Source organism: Astatotilapia calliptera, chromosome 9 (assembly GCF_964374335.1).
Source record: "Astatotilapia calliptera chromosome 9, fAstCal68.1, whole genome shotgun sequence".
Taxonomy (NCBI): Eukaryota; Metazoa; Chordata; class Actinopteri; order Cichliformes; family Cichlidae; genus Astatotilapia; species Astatotilapia calliptera.
In genome coordinates this window covers 25,660,524-25,676,038 of record NC_137430.1, presented here as the reverse complement: position 1 = coordinate 25,676,038, position 15,515 = coordinate 25,660,524, and the positions used below count along the sequence as shown (strand labels likewise).

The 15,515-nt window shown below is 38.3% G+C and overlaps 1 protein-coding gene across 1 annotated transcript in view; it reads left to right on the top strand.

Annotated features, from left to right (window-relative positions):
- tmtopsb (teleost multiple tissue opsin b) overlaps positions 1–15,515 on the top strand; it is a 48,244-nt gene that overhangs the window by 27,994 nt on the left and 4,735 nt on the right. The window contains exon 3 of the mRNA XM_026180818.2: positions 2,116–2,349. Within this exon, the coding sequence (XP_026036603.2) occupies positions 2,116–2,349 (234 nt within the window). The remainder of the gene's footprint in view (positions 1–2,115; positions 2,350–15,515) is intronic.

Sequence of the window (15,515 nt, the reverse complement as noted above, 5' to 3'; positions counted from 1 at the left end):
GGTTTACGCAAAGCTTGCTTAATAATACTTTTTTCTATCCCCGTGCTGTCATCTCTTAGGTGATTTTATAAAAATGAAGTTGATGTCCATAAAAACTGATCTATTTGATTAGGAAATGATGAGAACATTGTGCTGCCTAGAGTTGCAGTTTTATGGGCTGGCAAGAACTTTTCATCTCCTCCTTGTGAAGAGTTGCAGACTTAAGATTCAGGATGCAGACTGAACCTTCTGCTCTGCATACAACTGTACACATTTAATCTCATTCATCCTTCAGCTCCTTCAGTATATTGGACAGTAAGGTCTGGACTTTCCTTCCATTCAGGAATTACGGATGCATAGACTGCTTGTTGAATTGCTTTTGCCTGGGACAAATGACCAGAAGGGCTGAATTGCAATTTTGCCCTTTGTGCCACAGTACAAACACTTTTTACTTTGAGACTAGTTCAAACTAACTAACTAAAAATCATTTATATTCATAACATTAGACAATATTTATTTACAGAGAAGATCCAGATGTACTCTTCTTTCAACCAGATGAGGTCTGTAGGACATGCTTTAAATCTCTCAGGCATGAAATATGGCAAATGTTTGTTCAGCTTAGTACTGATGAGATTTTGATTCCTGCAGAAACTCATCAGGGAAAGTCTTGAGCTTCTGTCCACTGCTGTGTACAGGAGCCTTTGACGCCCATGTTTTACTTATCATTCTACTTAACATCTATAACTTAGTTCAGATTCATCATTTCCAAAGAAAAGCTAGAGATGCTCACACATTCTGCTTGTATGCAAACTCCAACCGTCAACCCAGCAATGTGATGGAACATGTCCTTGATCGTGTGACACTTTGTGCGCTATGTCTGACCTGATGCTGTCACATGTCCAAACATATCTTAGTTTTTCTAGCACACTCTGCCTTAAAAATGTGCTTCAGGGGGTAAAGGCTTGAAATAATCTTCAAACATCCTCCACGTCCAGCTGACACAGCAGCTGTCACATGGATTGAGAGGCTACAGTTTGCTGAGAGTAATGTGGAAGATGTGATTTTGTTCTCCAAATGTTCATTTTTTTACTTGAAATTTCAACAGTTGACACATAATGGAAACAAGCACAAGTGCCTAAACACAAGTGCATGTTTGTTGTCTGTAATACAAACCAGTGCATGCCAAGTGCATGTTTAAACCTGGAAGTAGTTGACATGTTGGATGACGTCCATGTTTAAATTAATTACATGCCACAAGAGACCAGTATTTAATGTTTGTCCATTTAACATTTAACAGCACAGACAATGCTTCAGTTCTGATTTAATCCCAGTGACTAAAGCGTTCACCGGCATTAACTGATAACGTCATAAACTCACTAACACAAGAAAGCCATACCTGTGTTTTTTTTTAAAGGTTTCATCAACAAAATAAGTATAAATCTAGATACTGAGAAGAATATGAACACTTAATTATTCATTAGATTAAATAAAATTCTTACTGATCTCCAAGCACTCTCAGTCAGAGGACGTCTTCTTTCTTTTCTTGTGAGTTTGTAAACCCACCTTGAAAATTCAGTTTGATGAAAATTAAATGGGGAAAAAAGACAAAAGTAACTTTTTATGATGTTTTCTCCTTTTTCTTTTCTTACCTGAGTAAAATCGCATCTTCTTTTATGTATGATAGAAATTATTTATTTATGATTTCCAGCGTATTAAATCATACAGATTAGTCTCTGTTGTTGCTAAAAGAATATTGCTTTTACTGCTCTAGGCCTCTGTGGGTCCCGCCAATTGATTGAATTATTTGATGTTCATCGTGCTGCTGTCTGCATTTATGGTCTTAGGTTATTGTGCATCAGGTGTTTTGGTTTTTGAAAACTAATGTTTGCATTCTGGTTTAAGGTGTGTTTTTACACAAGTCAGCTCTGAGTTGTGCTTTTGGAGGGGAGGTATGGCAGCTTTATAACTGGTCAGGGGGGCACAGACATAGGGAATAATAAAGCAGAGATTAATGCCACTGTTGGGGGAGAAAAGTCTACAAGCTGCTGAAATTGCAGCACCACTGTTTTTTTGTCTGGTTTTTTTTTTTTGGCATCATGACAGTAGATCAGTAAAGTGTCTTTTCCTCTTTGTCAGGTCCGCAGCGTGAGTTCAGTGGTGACCCGTCGCAGAGAACAGCGGGTGCTGGTGATGGTTGTCACAATGGTGGTATGCTACCTGGTCTGCTGGCTGCCCTATGGTGTGGCAGCTCTGCTTGCAACCTTCGGCCCGCATGATCTTTTGACACCAGAGGCGACCATCATGCCGTCACTGCTGGCCAAATTGTCCACTGTCATCAATCCCTTTATCTACATATTCATGAACAAACAGGTGGGTTAGTGCTCTTTATTTGTCTTAATGACTTTTTTGCAAACATCACTCTCTCTCAACATCTCTTCAGTTTTATTCTAAAACATGCTTACAGTAGAAAAGGCAGCATCTCTTTTATAACTGTAGATCCATCATAATTCATTTAAGGTTGTCTACATCTTGTTTGGATTAGTTAGTGTTGGAGATATAAGCATACAGTTTATGGTACCTAATTTATGCAGACATAAACGCGGGTAACTACCCAAATGGATGTTGTGTGGCCCTTCCTTCCTACCTATAATTAAACCAAACCGAAAGCAGTTTTTCTGTGACAAAATGAAAAATTAAACATTTGACCCTTTTACAGAGACTCTTTTCACACCTGGAAGCTATATCTAAACTAAATTGTGATTTCACAGCTCTGATTGATGGCACAAATGGTTTAACTGAGTCTACTCTAAGCTCAAAATGACACCTTTTCAATGTTTGCTTGGTTCAACCAACAGCGCAAATTTCTAGATTTATCAAAATTACTGAAAGGCAGACGAGATCGTTTACATTACATTACATTTAAAAGCTGGAACCATAAAATTTAGGTGTTTTCAAAACCAAGAAAGGGGCAAAAAATTTTCTCACAGCACTGGCTTAATGTCATTTACACAGAGTAAAAGAGATGTATACATTTAACATTTAGAGGGTAATAAATTGAGTAAGAACCTTTTTAAACAGTGAGATTGAGTCTTCTTCTAGTCTGTCACATGGTTTGCAAGTTTAATCTGATATAATACTTGATGATGTAATTAACTCCACTCACAATGTCCCTGAGGAGCTTCCCTTAGGTCATTCCAGAAGCAACGTTGGTGAGTAGTAGGGGAAAACATTATCACTAATGGCCAGCCGGTTCCAGAGACAGCTGCACCCTCAAACTCCAACCAGCTGACTTGCATTCACTTGACAATGCACATATACTACCACAATCTGAGGATTTGCAGACATTTTCAATGCATGAGCACTACGCGGCATGAGAACAAGAACAGAGAGGTGCTTTGTTTGACAGGGACAACTTTAAAAATCAATGATATCTTAGAAAGAAACACACAGTGCAAACATAATAAAAGGCATGTAAAGGACACTACATCCTTCTGACCTTCTCCAAAGATCATACCGTTGTTATTCTGAGGCTATTGGTAAATTTATGGGTTTTCATAAAATATGGATGACAATTGGAGGGTGGATGTTTTTTATTGAGATAGCTTAAAGAATGCTTAAAACAGAGAGTTCAGCTTGTCTTGATGGCTGACTGGGTGTAGTTATTAAGACTGGTTCAACTTCATATTGCAGTTGCTCACTGCTGGTTGTTTAAGGTTTACTGCACTGTTAATGCTTCTTTGCAACTTTTCTAGGAGTGCAGTCAATTGTCATTTTGGTTTTTTTGTTGCACAGTTCTCAAGGACATTCATTTTCTCAGTTTTGCGTTCTACATGCCGACCATCAAGGCAGCGTCATCTTTGTTTGCATCTTCCACTGACATTCAAAGAAACTCATCTTTGAACTGCCATATGCAGGCTTTAGAATTGTGGCTTTATATGAGCAAAACATCACTCGCTCCATCTTCAAGGCAAAATAATCTATTATCTTTTTATCTCTCCTTGATATTTTTTTTTTAGCTAAACAAAAATATTACATAGCAGCTGATTGTTCAGTGGATTTGCTGATTTAACCGAGCGTTGCCAGAAGCCATTTGTATCAGCTCTGACTCCAATTAAATCCATAAACTTCTCGACCAGAGGCAACAATAAAAGTTAAATATTTTCTTGTTAATAATCTGAATATCAGCCACTGTCCCTACCAAAGGCTCATAATGATCTGTTAGAGAACAAAACAGTGCTGTATTTAAATTGGACAAAATGTTCTTACACCTCATTTTTGCTCTTATTTGTGAACAGAGCGGACGCCACTGGGAGGCCTCTCTGTTGTGCTGTTCTTTAGAAAAATCACTTTTTGGGAGTCGCCTGTTTGTTGCCTCTCCAGTGCACCCGTTTTCACTTTCGTTAGTACCAAAGCAGGTGAAATGCAGTGATTTACAGTGATGTATGCTTGCAAACAGTAAGGACTGATGCTCTGTCCATTAATATGCTGCTTGGAAAAAAAAAAGAGAACATTCAATTGTCAGAGTATCAAAAGGTTTCTATGCAAAAATCCAGTGACTAAAGAAATATAGGATTTACACTTGTGGAGAAAGCAAGCAGACGTCCTCTCACCCTCTGCTGTCTCTTTCTTTACATATTCAGCTAGAACACACATGAAGACGCAGCGCAGACAAAGACAGAGCTGACATTACTCTAACGGGGTCAAAGTCATAAAACACCCCCACCTCGCCCCGCTGTTCAGTTGTGATACACATCAGTGACATTTAGTTGATGTTACTGCTGTTCCTAAATGACAGCAGATCAAACTTCAAGGTGCTTTTTAGCAATTTCACTGTAGATAAATCTTTAAAGCAGTCATTAGCAGATTAATTTAATGACTGCAAACAAATCAGATCAGCACACAGAGGATGGCTTTACGCAATTATTTTTATTACAGTGAGAAAAAAACGATGGTTTCTATGGTTTCTCCTGTTATGTCAGTAAACCTTAAAACCTTATCACAGTTGTCAAAAGTTCATCTAAACAATGATACTGGGTAAAATCTACTTTCTTTTTTCTTTTTTACCTCTACAAGTCATTAGAAAGATTCCTTTGAGCTTCTGCCCCATGCAGACATGATTGCATCGCATAATTTCTGCAGATTTATCCACTGCATTCATATTCATTCATTCATATTCATACTGGAAATCAAGAGCAAGCAGGTTTTTGCCCTTCTTGTTCTTCAGGGGAGGTTCGTGTCCTTTCTGAGTTCATCTTAGGACACCTGAATTGTAGATTGACAGGTGTACCATTCCAGTCAGACTTCTCTCCTGACAACCTCTCCTGAGGAGGTCATGTCAGGTGGATGCTGGGCATTTGACATCTAAAGCAAGAGTCCACCTGGGACTCATCTTCCTGCCTTACTGAGTAAGGGAAAAACATAAGTGATGCGGTGATCAGTACTCTTGCCTCAGCACTTGGTTCAGATCTGCGAACTTGTCGGGGGGTGGGAGGGGTGTCTTTCTGTGTAGAGTTTCCTGTAGAAGTTTCCCCAAGCGCTCCAGCCTTCTCCTAGAGTACTACGACATGCTTGTTAGGTTTATGGGGATTCTAAATTAGAGCCCGACCAATGTGGGAGTTTTTAGACTGATACTAGACAATATCGAGTATTTTTTTTATATTTATTTGCTTTCAGACACACAAAACATATTTCCCAAACATTTGTTATGTATAGTTATTTACTCATCCTCACAAAACTGATGACAATGAAGCTTAAAAATAATCTTGTTTATAATTCTCAGAGCAAGTTATGAATTAGTCTTTTACGCCCTGCAACAACCAGCCCATCTGAGCAGAGTGTCCTTTAGTGGACAAACTGCAGTGTCAAAACTCAAAACATGCGTGAAAGGTGTTTCTGCTCCCTCCGCTTTACTTATTGAAGTTTCATTCATCAGCTGGTATAAATATTGACACATATGACTGATATATCAGTATGGCTCTGGTCTAATTTGGCTGTACGTGTACATGTGGGTGTAAGTGGCTGTCCATCACTCTGCATTAGCCCAGCCACTAGTGACTTGTAAGTATGCGCCTGGTCTCTTACCCTAGGACAGTGTTGTGGCCATTTTTGTTGAATTTTTATGAAACATAATTTGTATCCATTTTTGATTTTTCTTTAATACAATAAGAATATCATAGTTTGCTTTGTCAGTCTGTAATTAATTTTACTTTTGGGAAAGTTTTGGAAAAGTGGTTAGTTTGGTAACTTTTGGACCCTCCCATTAATTAAGGGATTAAGAGCACACTAGGGGGTGTGGTGGAAATGTTTTTTTTTTGTTTGTTTAACAAATGTCAGTTGGGACGAGGGTTTAAAATGATTTGTTGACCACTTTTTGAAATATAATCAAATTAACTTTCGTTTATGTTTAAGTTGTAAGACATTATTGGGTTGATTTTTTTCTTTGTATTTTACCATGAAATAAACGCCATATATTTTCAAAGAAGTCAGAAGTGTGTTCTGAAACAAACCACCTGTTGCCACCCACGGCCTTTTCGTGGACTATTTTTCTGTTTTGGAACTTAAGAGGCAGCGACAGACAGCCTGGATAGGCTCCAGCCTCCCTGTAACTCAAAAAAAAGAAAAAAAGTTTATTTATTCAGTTCTGTTTAAACCAAAATACAGTGGGGTGAGAATGACAAAACAAAACAAATGGATGTACAAACAAATGGAGAGAGACTTAACTGAAACATTGGCTGTTCCCACCTTTCAGGTGCACTCATTTCCCCATTTTAATCATTTTTACTACCTGGATTGTTTCCCAAGAAAAATGGCATATAGTAGGAAGAATGGATACAAGCGTTTACAACACCTGATGTTATATATATCTTTATGCCCGTGGCTTTGACAAAATCTCAGCATACATCTTGGGAGTGAGAACTGTCTGGGTGACTAGAGAAGCCTGTTATTTTAGCCAAACTGGATTTTTCCATAGTGGGAATAGGTTAAGTGATTAATCCAAATTGCTCATAGGTGTGAATGCAGGAGTGAATGTGAGTGCGAATGGTTGTCTGTCCCTGTGTGTTAGCCCTGCGACAGACTGGCGACCTGTCCAGGGTGTACCCTGCCTCTCGCCCTATGACAGCTGGGATAGGCTCCAGCGACCCCCACGACCCTGAAAAGGATAAACGGAATGGATGGATGGATTTTTCCTTTGTAATATGGTGCATTATTATGCTGCAGCAAGCCAGCATAATAATGCTGTGTATAATCAGCAGTGACATTCACATTGTGGTATTCAAATCACTGGTGTTAAAGGGCACAAATTCTGCCAAGAAAACTTTCCTCACACCTTCACAGCAACACCAGGAAGAGTGCAAACTGCTGACACAAAGCCAGTTGTGTCTTTGGATTCACGCTGTTCTTGCCAATTTCTTTCCAAGAGTGGAACCTTCTAATAAAGTGCTGAGCAGGAGGAGTGATGACAGTCCTAACAACCACTCAGTAGTTTCTCACAGTAATTTAAATTTTAAAACATATTTTTCTCCTTTTTTACTCAAAAAACAAGCTCAGAAAAACAGCCAAATTACATCAAAATCAACGTAACGTATCTCATCCATTTGTATTCTTGCAAAATTTTCTTTCCGTCATATCCTGTCATCTGTGATATATGCATTTTTAAATTCAGCTATCGTTTGATGTTTTCCGATGGTACTTTGTATAGTGACGCAAGGCGGTTTTTTTTTATGTGTTAATCTGTCACGGCAGGATGGTTTTTGACAGGATTCAGATGCCCCGTGTTACATTTTCATGAGCGGTGACCTCCAGAGCTCAACAAAATTATTTCTTTTTAATACCTTGTGACATCTCGATGAATCATAAGAAAAAATGAGGGGAATATGAGGTATTCAAACGTGTTGATTGGGTGGAGGAAAAAGCTAAACTTGACCGGGAAAAAGGAAATAATATGCAAGGTTAGATTAAGGATGAAAGAGTAAAAGAAGGCAGGTAAAAAAAATTACAGAAGGAAATGGAAAATGACACAGGAAAAGGGGAAAACAGAAAAACCAAGGTGAGGAAGGGAGGACAGGAGAAATAACTGTAATGAGGAAGCTGGACGTAAAGGCTGGAGGATGGATGTTAAAAGAGGGGAGGAAAATGAAGAAACTTTTTTCAAGAAAGAAGGAATGAAATGAAAATTTGTTAGACTGGCAGTGAAGAAGAAATGTCAGAAATATAGTAGAAGTTGGAAAAGTATACAAGACATTAAGATGAAAGAAAGGTGGGAAAGAGAAAGGTGATGGGCAGGAGGAGTAAAGGATGAAGTTCTTTTTAATCTTGCAAAGGTAGCGTGGCTTTGATTTTGATTAGCATGTTACTATCAGGGAGCGACACAGTGCCGTGGTGACCTTTTCCTTTTTTCCTCTCTCTCATACGTTCACGCAAACAGTCTTTTATCTGCCTCTGTCTGTTTTTATCTGCTGCCTCTGCCTGTCGTTCAGGTGCTGAAGTTGTCACTTTTGAGCTCGTGAGACATTTAAACCGTCTTTGATGGCTGACATATTACGACGGTAAAGTTTTTAGGGTTTGTATGTGACGATTAAGCAACTAACTGAACTTTCAGGACTTCGGATAAGCTCTCGGGAGGCCATGTGGGAGGCCGCACTGTGTGGCGCTTTCAGTCTTCAGTTCCTCCCAGCCCATAACTATGGCAGCAATGTGTTGAGGCGAGTTGAAGACTTTAAGCGCTGTGCAGATTCACGACCCGGACCTCAGCTGCTACTTTTTCCAGCCCAGTTTATACAGACAATGTAATGAGCATCTTATTTACTTTTTACATGTTGGCTGTTTAACACTATCTTTTATATTTCTGTTACATTTCATCTAAGCAAGTGCATATTTCCTACCCGCTGTATGTTTTTTTTTTCAATATTTCAACTAAATATTGAAAGTAAGTACAATGTATAGGAATTTAGACTTGAATACTTATATTCTATTCTTCCTTATAATTCAAATTCATCATGTGTAAGAAAAATGCTTTTTACTCCAGTGCCAAATGCCATAAAATGAGGAATTATGATGTTTTAATGTAATTGACGCCCCTAGTTGAACTACAAATGTGGAGCCCAAAGCCAGTTCCATCCCAAAGAGACCAGCTGCTTGGTAGCTTGTTTATTTTGGAGAGGATGGTGTATGTTTGGACTCTCCCCTGAATTCTCCACCAAGATATTTTGTGCTGCAAAACACTGTGGACTGAGTGGCTCGTGACTCATGAACAATTTGACCTTACAGGATTACTGAGAATGTTGAATGAATCATCATCAGGTTTTTTTTTTATAAAGATCTGTTATATCCGTAGAGTGATGTATTAAGCTATCGTCATTGGCAACCATCTTGATTTTGAAGCTCTCAATATTTCAGCCTTCACCACCTTAAATAAATAAATAAATACATTTTTATTTATATAGCACCTTTCAAGACAGAATCACAAAGTGCTGCACATTACAAGTCATAAAAAGAGAAAATAAAACAGGCAAAAAATTAACCAAAAGTAGTTTTAAAAAGGTGAGTTTTGAGTTGTTGTTTTTTTAAAACAGCTACTGAGTCCGCAGTTCTTAATGTTTGGGGGAGAGAGTTCCACAGTCTCGGGGCCACAGTGGCAAAAGCTCTGTCACCTCTAGTCCTCCTCTTAGTATTTTTTAAAGCAAGTAAGCCCTGATCAGATGACCTCAAAGACCTGCTAGGGACATAGGGCTGTAGCAGATCAAAGATGTAGGCAGGTGCCAGTCCGTGCACAGCTCTGTAGGTCAAGACCAGGATCTTAAAATTGACTCTAAATTTAACAGGAAGCCAGTGTAACTGAGATAACAACGGTGTCACATGTGAGTACTTGGAGGATTTTGTCAAAAGTCTAGCTGCAGCGTTTTGCACAACCTGCAGACGATCCAGAGAACCTTTGCTTAGACACATAAACAGCGAATTACAATAATCCAAGCGTGACGAAATAAATGCATGTATAGCAATCTCCAATTCAGAGCGAGATAAAATCTATTAGTCACAAGCGATGGTCACTAGCTATTTATCAGTCACAAGACAGACAAACCTGCCTCGAGGATTTCTCTTAAGACATTCCATGTGTAACGTGATGTTTCATTATGTGTTTGAAATTCTTTTTATTGGCTGTTACATTGTGGTTACTTCTCATGCCCTGAAATCAAACATTTCCAAAAAAGCCTCATCTTTATTAGCTACAATATTCAGTTGATTACACATTAAAGCAGCGGTATATTTAACCAATTTCTTTTTAAAAACTTAACAGACATGATTTTGGCTTGATTTGATGCTAAAAGCACATGTGCTTTCAGTTAAGAAGAAATCTTAATATTGCTGATTTAGAGTTGCCACACTGTGGTTAGTTAATTGTGTCAAGCGCATAAAAGTACTCAGCCCACAATTATAATAAGAAAAAAAACCCACTTCTTACATTACAAACAAAGAGCTTTACTGTCTTCTGTTGTAGGCTCACCAAAACAAAAGCAGCCCCACCCATATGGAAAAGATATATATAAATCTTATAAAGTTTGTATCTGTCTTGTGTGAAACTTATATGAAAAGCATACAAGAGTGAAAACAGATATAAGATCCCCTGAAAAATTATATAAATGAAACTTGTATGTTTTACTAAAATAATATATGAAAGTAATGAGAAAGTGGCCACTTTCATGAGTAAATCATATAAGCCTTATATTCACTATATGAAGTAGGCCACATCTTATGCAAGTCTTTTATAAGGTTTTACTATTTCTTTTCCATATGGGCACGCTCTTCTTATAATCGTCTTTCCAGGCGAACGCATCAAAAATTCAATATTTATCCACCTTACCACACTCTAAACTTATCATATAATGGACAAAAATACAGTGGACTTCAGTCTTATTTCAGTTACATTAGAAACAATCTTCAGGGAGCTTCCTTTGTTCTATAGCTAACGATGATGTAACTGAATATAACTTTGCACACAGCTCTTTGATTTTTTTTTAACAAATTCAGGCTGGAGGCTGTTACATATTTTTTATCTGACATTATGTACTTAATTTACTTTAATAGGCCATCTGTGTTTGTACTTCAGAAACCATTTGCAAGGTTCACGAGGGAACTAAGACACTGGGAAACTAGGAACTTTAAACTAGGAGTGAGGATAACTAGGAATATGGAGGAGACACAACAAAGAGCAAAGGAAAGCACAGGGAGCAACGAGGATGAGGGAAACACAGCTGGGACTAATTAAACATAAAGAGACAAAGGAAGCAAAGCAGAATACACCACACACACAGGACAGGGACTATCAAAATAAAGCAGGAAACAGGAGACAGACATGGAGACGCGGACTTGACAAGGAGACACGACTGATTGGGGAGACACAGGAGATGAACGAACACAGAAACTACACATGAAGACAGTTCACGGGGGCCGACCGCAGCGCAGAGGTGAAATCATGTAGATATGAAACAACTGGACACATGCAGCACTGATCACTTGTGTCTGTTTCCAGAAGACTGGCCACACAGCTACGTTTTCAGTCTCTCTTTGTGATGCAGTCCATTTCACCAGAGTTACCAAAGCTGAGAGAAATCAAATAAAGAAATCAATATAACCACCATCAGCATGTAAGCAGGCTACCACACAAGCAGGTCTGTTTTTTCCAAGCGTTTTTATTGCTTTTAATATCCACAATGATGTCATAGTTTAGTGGAGACAACAACATTTTGTGAATAGGGCAATCACACACAAAAAAAACCTTCCTCCACAGTATACCAAGGTAAATTGGACCTTTTCATGATTTTGTACAACATGCATTTTATTCTTTTTGTGTGCTCACTGCCTGCATCTTGCTGCACTCTGTATGGACGTCTTCATCTTTTAGCGTTGCTTCCTGGCTGAGGAATTGTAAAATAGTATTTCCTATATAGTGAGCTGCAAAATGTTTAACATTAGCTGCCAATGTCGTGTGTTGGAGGTATTTTCTTTTTCTTTTGTAGAACTATTCACTGAGCAATAAAACAATGTAAAAACACCTACAGATAAAATGTGTGACTGGCCAACTGTACATAAATAATTAAAAGTACTTATTCAGCAGAAAATCGTCCCTTTTAAGTGTTTCAATGTATGGATTAGTATTACTAATGCCAGTTTTTACTAATGTTTTCTGGTGTGCTGTGAGGGCCACATATCTCTTCAGGAAAAAGTAGCATAGTGTTTGGAGTATTTAAAGTTTTGGAGTTATAGGGTTTGTTTGCATTTTTACTTCATTATTTGAAACTCTGGCCACATTAATACGAGCATCAGAGGTTTTAACAGTATACATGACTGAAATAAGTTAATAAATAATAGAGATGGACCGATCCGATATTACGTATCGGTATCGGTCCGATACTGACCTAAATTACTGGATCGGATATCGGAGAAAAATAAAAAATGTAATCCGATCCATTAAATATCACGAAAGCACCTCACAAAACTTGCAACACGCCGTAACTCACCTCAGAACGTTAGCACGTCGGAGCAGTATGCATCACGTGATAGAGCAGCTGTGGCATGCAGGACCTGTCGGTGGTCTGGATAGCATGTGGAGCTTCGCTAGCAACCTGGCATTTCATCTCCGACAAAGTTATCCCCGAGAGAAGTAAAGCAAGTGTGTAAGTCCATCTCTGAATGTTTGTAAAGCATTCCTGCGTTAAGCTTAACAAGCGACTGCCTCTCGCTCTCCGGCTGCTACTTCAATCGTGAAACTGCTTAAATGATCAGCTGATCGGCTTTCTGTCGCGAGTCTGTCTCTCGTTTGTTTTTGGTCCACTTTGCGCCAGAAAGAGGAAACCAGCGCTGAACAACAGCAGCACGTTTAAGCTTGATAAGCTGTTGTTAGAATTTATTTAATATTAATTTCTACACCAGGATCTTTTTCTACGTAGCTGACGCTGGTAACTGTGCAGGGGCGGATCTAGCAAAGTTTAGCCAGGGGGGCCGATAGGGCATTAACTGGGAAAAGGGGGCACAAAGACATACTTTTCTTTCTTATTCTCATTTAAAATGTCTAGCTTTTAATAAATAATTATCTGACACCCAAAGTTTTAATTTGATGTAAAATGAATAGAAGTCAATTACTGTATATAGGGACTATTAAGTCTAATATATATACCCTAGTAAGCTATAGTACTTTTTCCTTTGGGAAGGTACCATCTGTGCAGTCTGCAATTTTGTTGAAGAAAGATGTTGAATCTATTTAATATTTCTTGAAAAATAATTGATTTCTGTGCATTTTTTTTCACACTGCATCAAATTAAGGTTGATTACGTCGATTAAGCATCATGAGGTGGTGCGTGAGGGGTGGTTCCCTATTTTTTATTTATTTAATTTTGTTGTTGCTGGGAGTTGGAACCCTATTAGTTAGGTTGCTTAATATTTACGCTAAGTACTCTTTAAAATACCAGAATAGGGAGGATGGTGTAGGTCTAAGTTTATTAGATTGATCAGTATTGCTGAACTATGAAATATTTTTTTTGTATACAGGTATAACAGAATAGCTTTAGTGTAGTTGTTGTTTTAAACTTGAGTATGAACTTGCAGACTTGCAAAATGCAGCAAGATATTTTAAAAAACAGTTTTGTTGATTAAAAAACACTATATCGGATTCATATCGGTATCGGCAGATATCCAAATTTATGATATCGGTATCGGTATCGGACATAAAAAAGTGGTATCGTGCCATCTCTAATAAATAAGTTCCTCTTGGAATCATAAATGTGGGCTCTATTCTTGTGAACACCTTTCCAGCACAGCACAAACTCTAGAGGTTTAATAGATTTTCCAGTTTGTCTTGAAATAATAAAACGACTGTCTATTTATTTACCTTTTGCAAACTCCTATTTCCTGTATACCACCAGAACTTCTGCACAATAGAAATGATTATATTGAGCATGTTTATTAACACTGCCAGGTGTTATTTCATACGTCTGAAAAATAAAGTAAATCCCTTGAATGAGCCTGGCTTTTGTTTTCAACACTGCACTGCAAAGAATAGCTGCAGACGCCCATCGAAGATGAAAAACACACCACCAACTGTGAAACCCTCACATCATCGCTCCCACCCACCAACCCCAGTCTCTTGCATTAAAGACCACACTTCACATCAAGGTGGTATCACATGTTCATTTGTGTTAATCACTCCCACAGGTTTGGAGTGGCAGGTGAGGATTTGGTCACTCATCAGTTCATCATAAGATCCCAGTCTGTGTCTGATCTCAGCTGTAATCCCACCTGACGTCAGCTCGCCCTCCTTCCTCCCCAATTTCTCCTTCCCACTTCTCTCCTTTTCTTTTTTCTCTGCGGTTTTACTTTCAAACCAACATTTTCTTTTTTTTCTCCCCCAGGCACATCTCTCTAGTTGATTAACACACTGGGATTTGAGACGAGCAGATTTAAAGCACACAGCTAATTTTGAAAGCTGCATAATTTCCTCAGGGTAACAGAAATTAATTGGCTCATATGAGGAATTATCAGCCAATTGCTCAAGTGTCTTAGTTAAAAAGCACTACAAACTGGTCTCATTTGTCATATCAATAAGTGGGTGTCTACATTTTCAAAGGGTGCTAACATGCTGGAGGAAACTGCATGCCGAGGTGTCGTGTTTCATGCAGCACGCTTGTTTGATCTGCAGCACCCTGGGGAAATGTAGTAGACTTTAAGTATACATGTGGAACTGGGGAGTATACTAAGTACACTACGTTTATCCAGGGGATGCCTGCCGGACTCAAAACATGCAGAAGACAGAAAACTTGAAAGTGTGTAATTGCAAACCTCCTCTTATTTTTCAATGACTTCACTATGATTATCATTAAATGGTATTTCTGTCTGTGCAACATCCAGTTAGTTCTGATCTCTTGGTCATTTCGTTGCTGTCTCTTATTCCTTACATTAATACACTTCTGTTAACAAATATCTGAAATATACCAAAGTTATGAACACTGGAGAGAAACATCTATTCTTATCAGTATTTTCAGTGTTTGCTGTTATTGCTGAATGATTACTATTACTTTTTTTCTCCATTGTTTTCCAGTCTTTCTGCTGTGCTGTCTGTTTCACTTTTTATACTCAGTGCAAACCTCAGTTAAATACTGTTACTACTACTAGTAAGTACAGGATTTACAGTATTGTGCAAAACTTGTCCATCCTTTTTGAATCTCTTTTCCTAGTTTTTCTTTGGATGTTGTCTGATTTTTCACTCATTTTCAGTTCAGGATCTTCAATCACATCGTTATTAGTGATCTGTCTAAAAATTACAAAAGGTAACCGTCAGACAGGCATGAAACAGCACTTTTGATCCAACAAAGGGATTCCCAAAGAGCTTTAGCTGAAAACACGATATATCACAGAACGGTGTGCTGTGTGTACTGATATCCTAAAGCATTATTTACAGCAAAATAAAAGTATCCGAAAGGCACGTCCTTAAGAAAAAGGGGAAAAAATACAGCAAAGACCTGACTCAGGGCCTGAGAGATACAGCT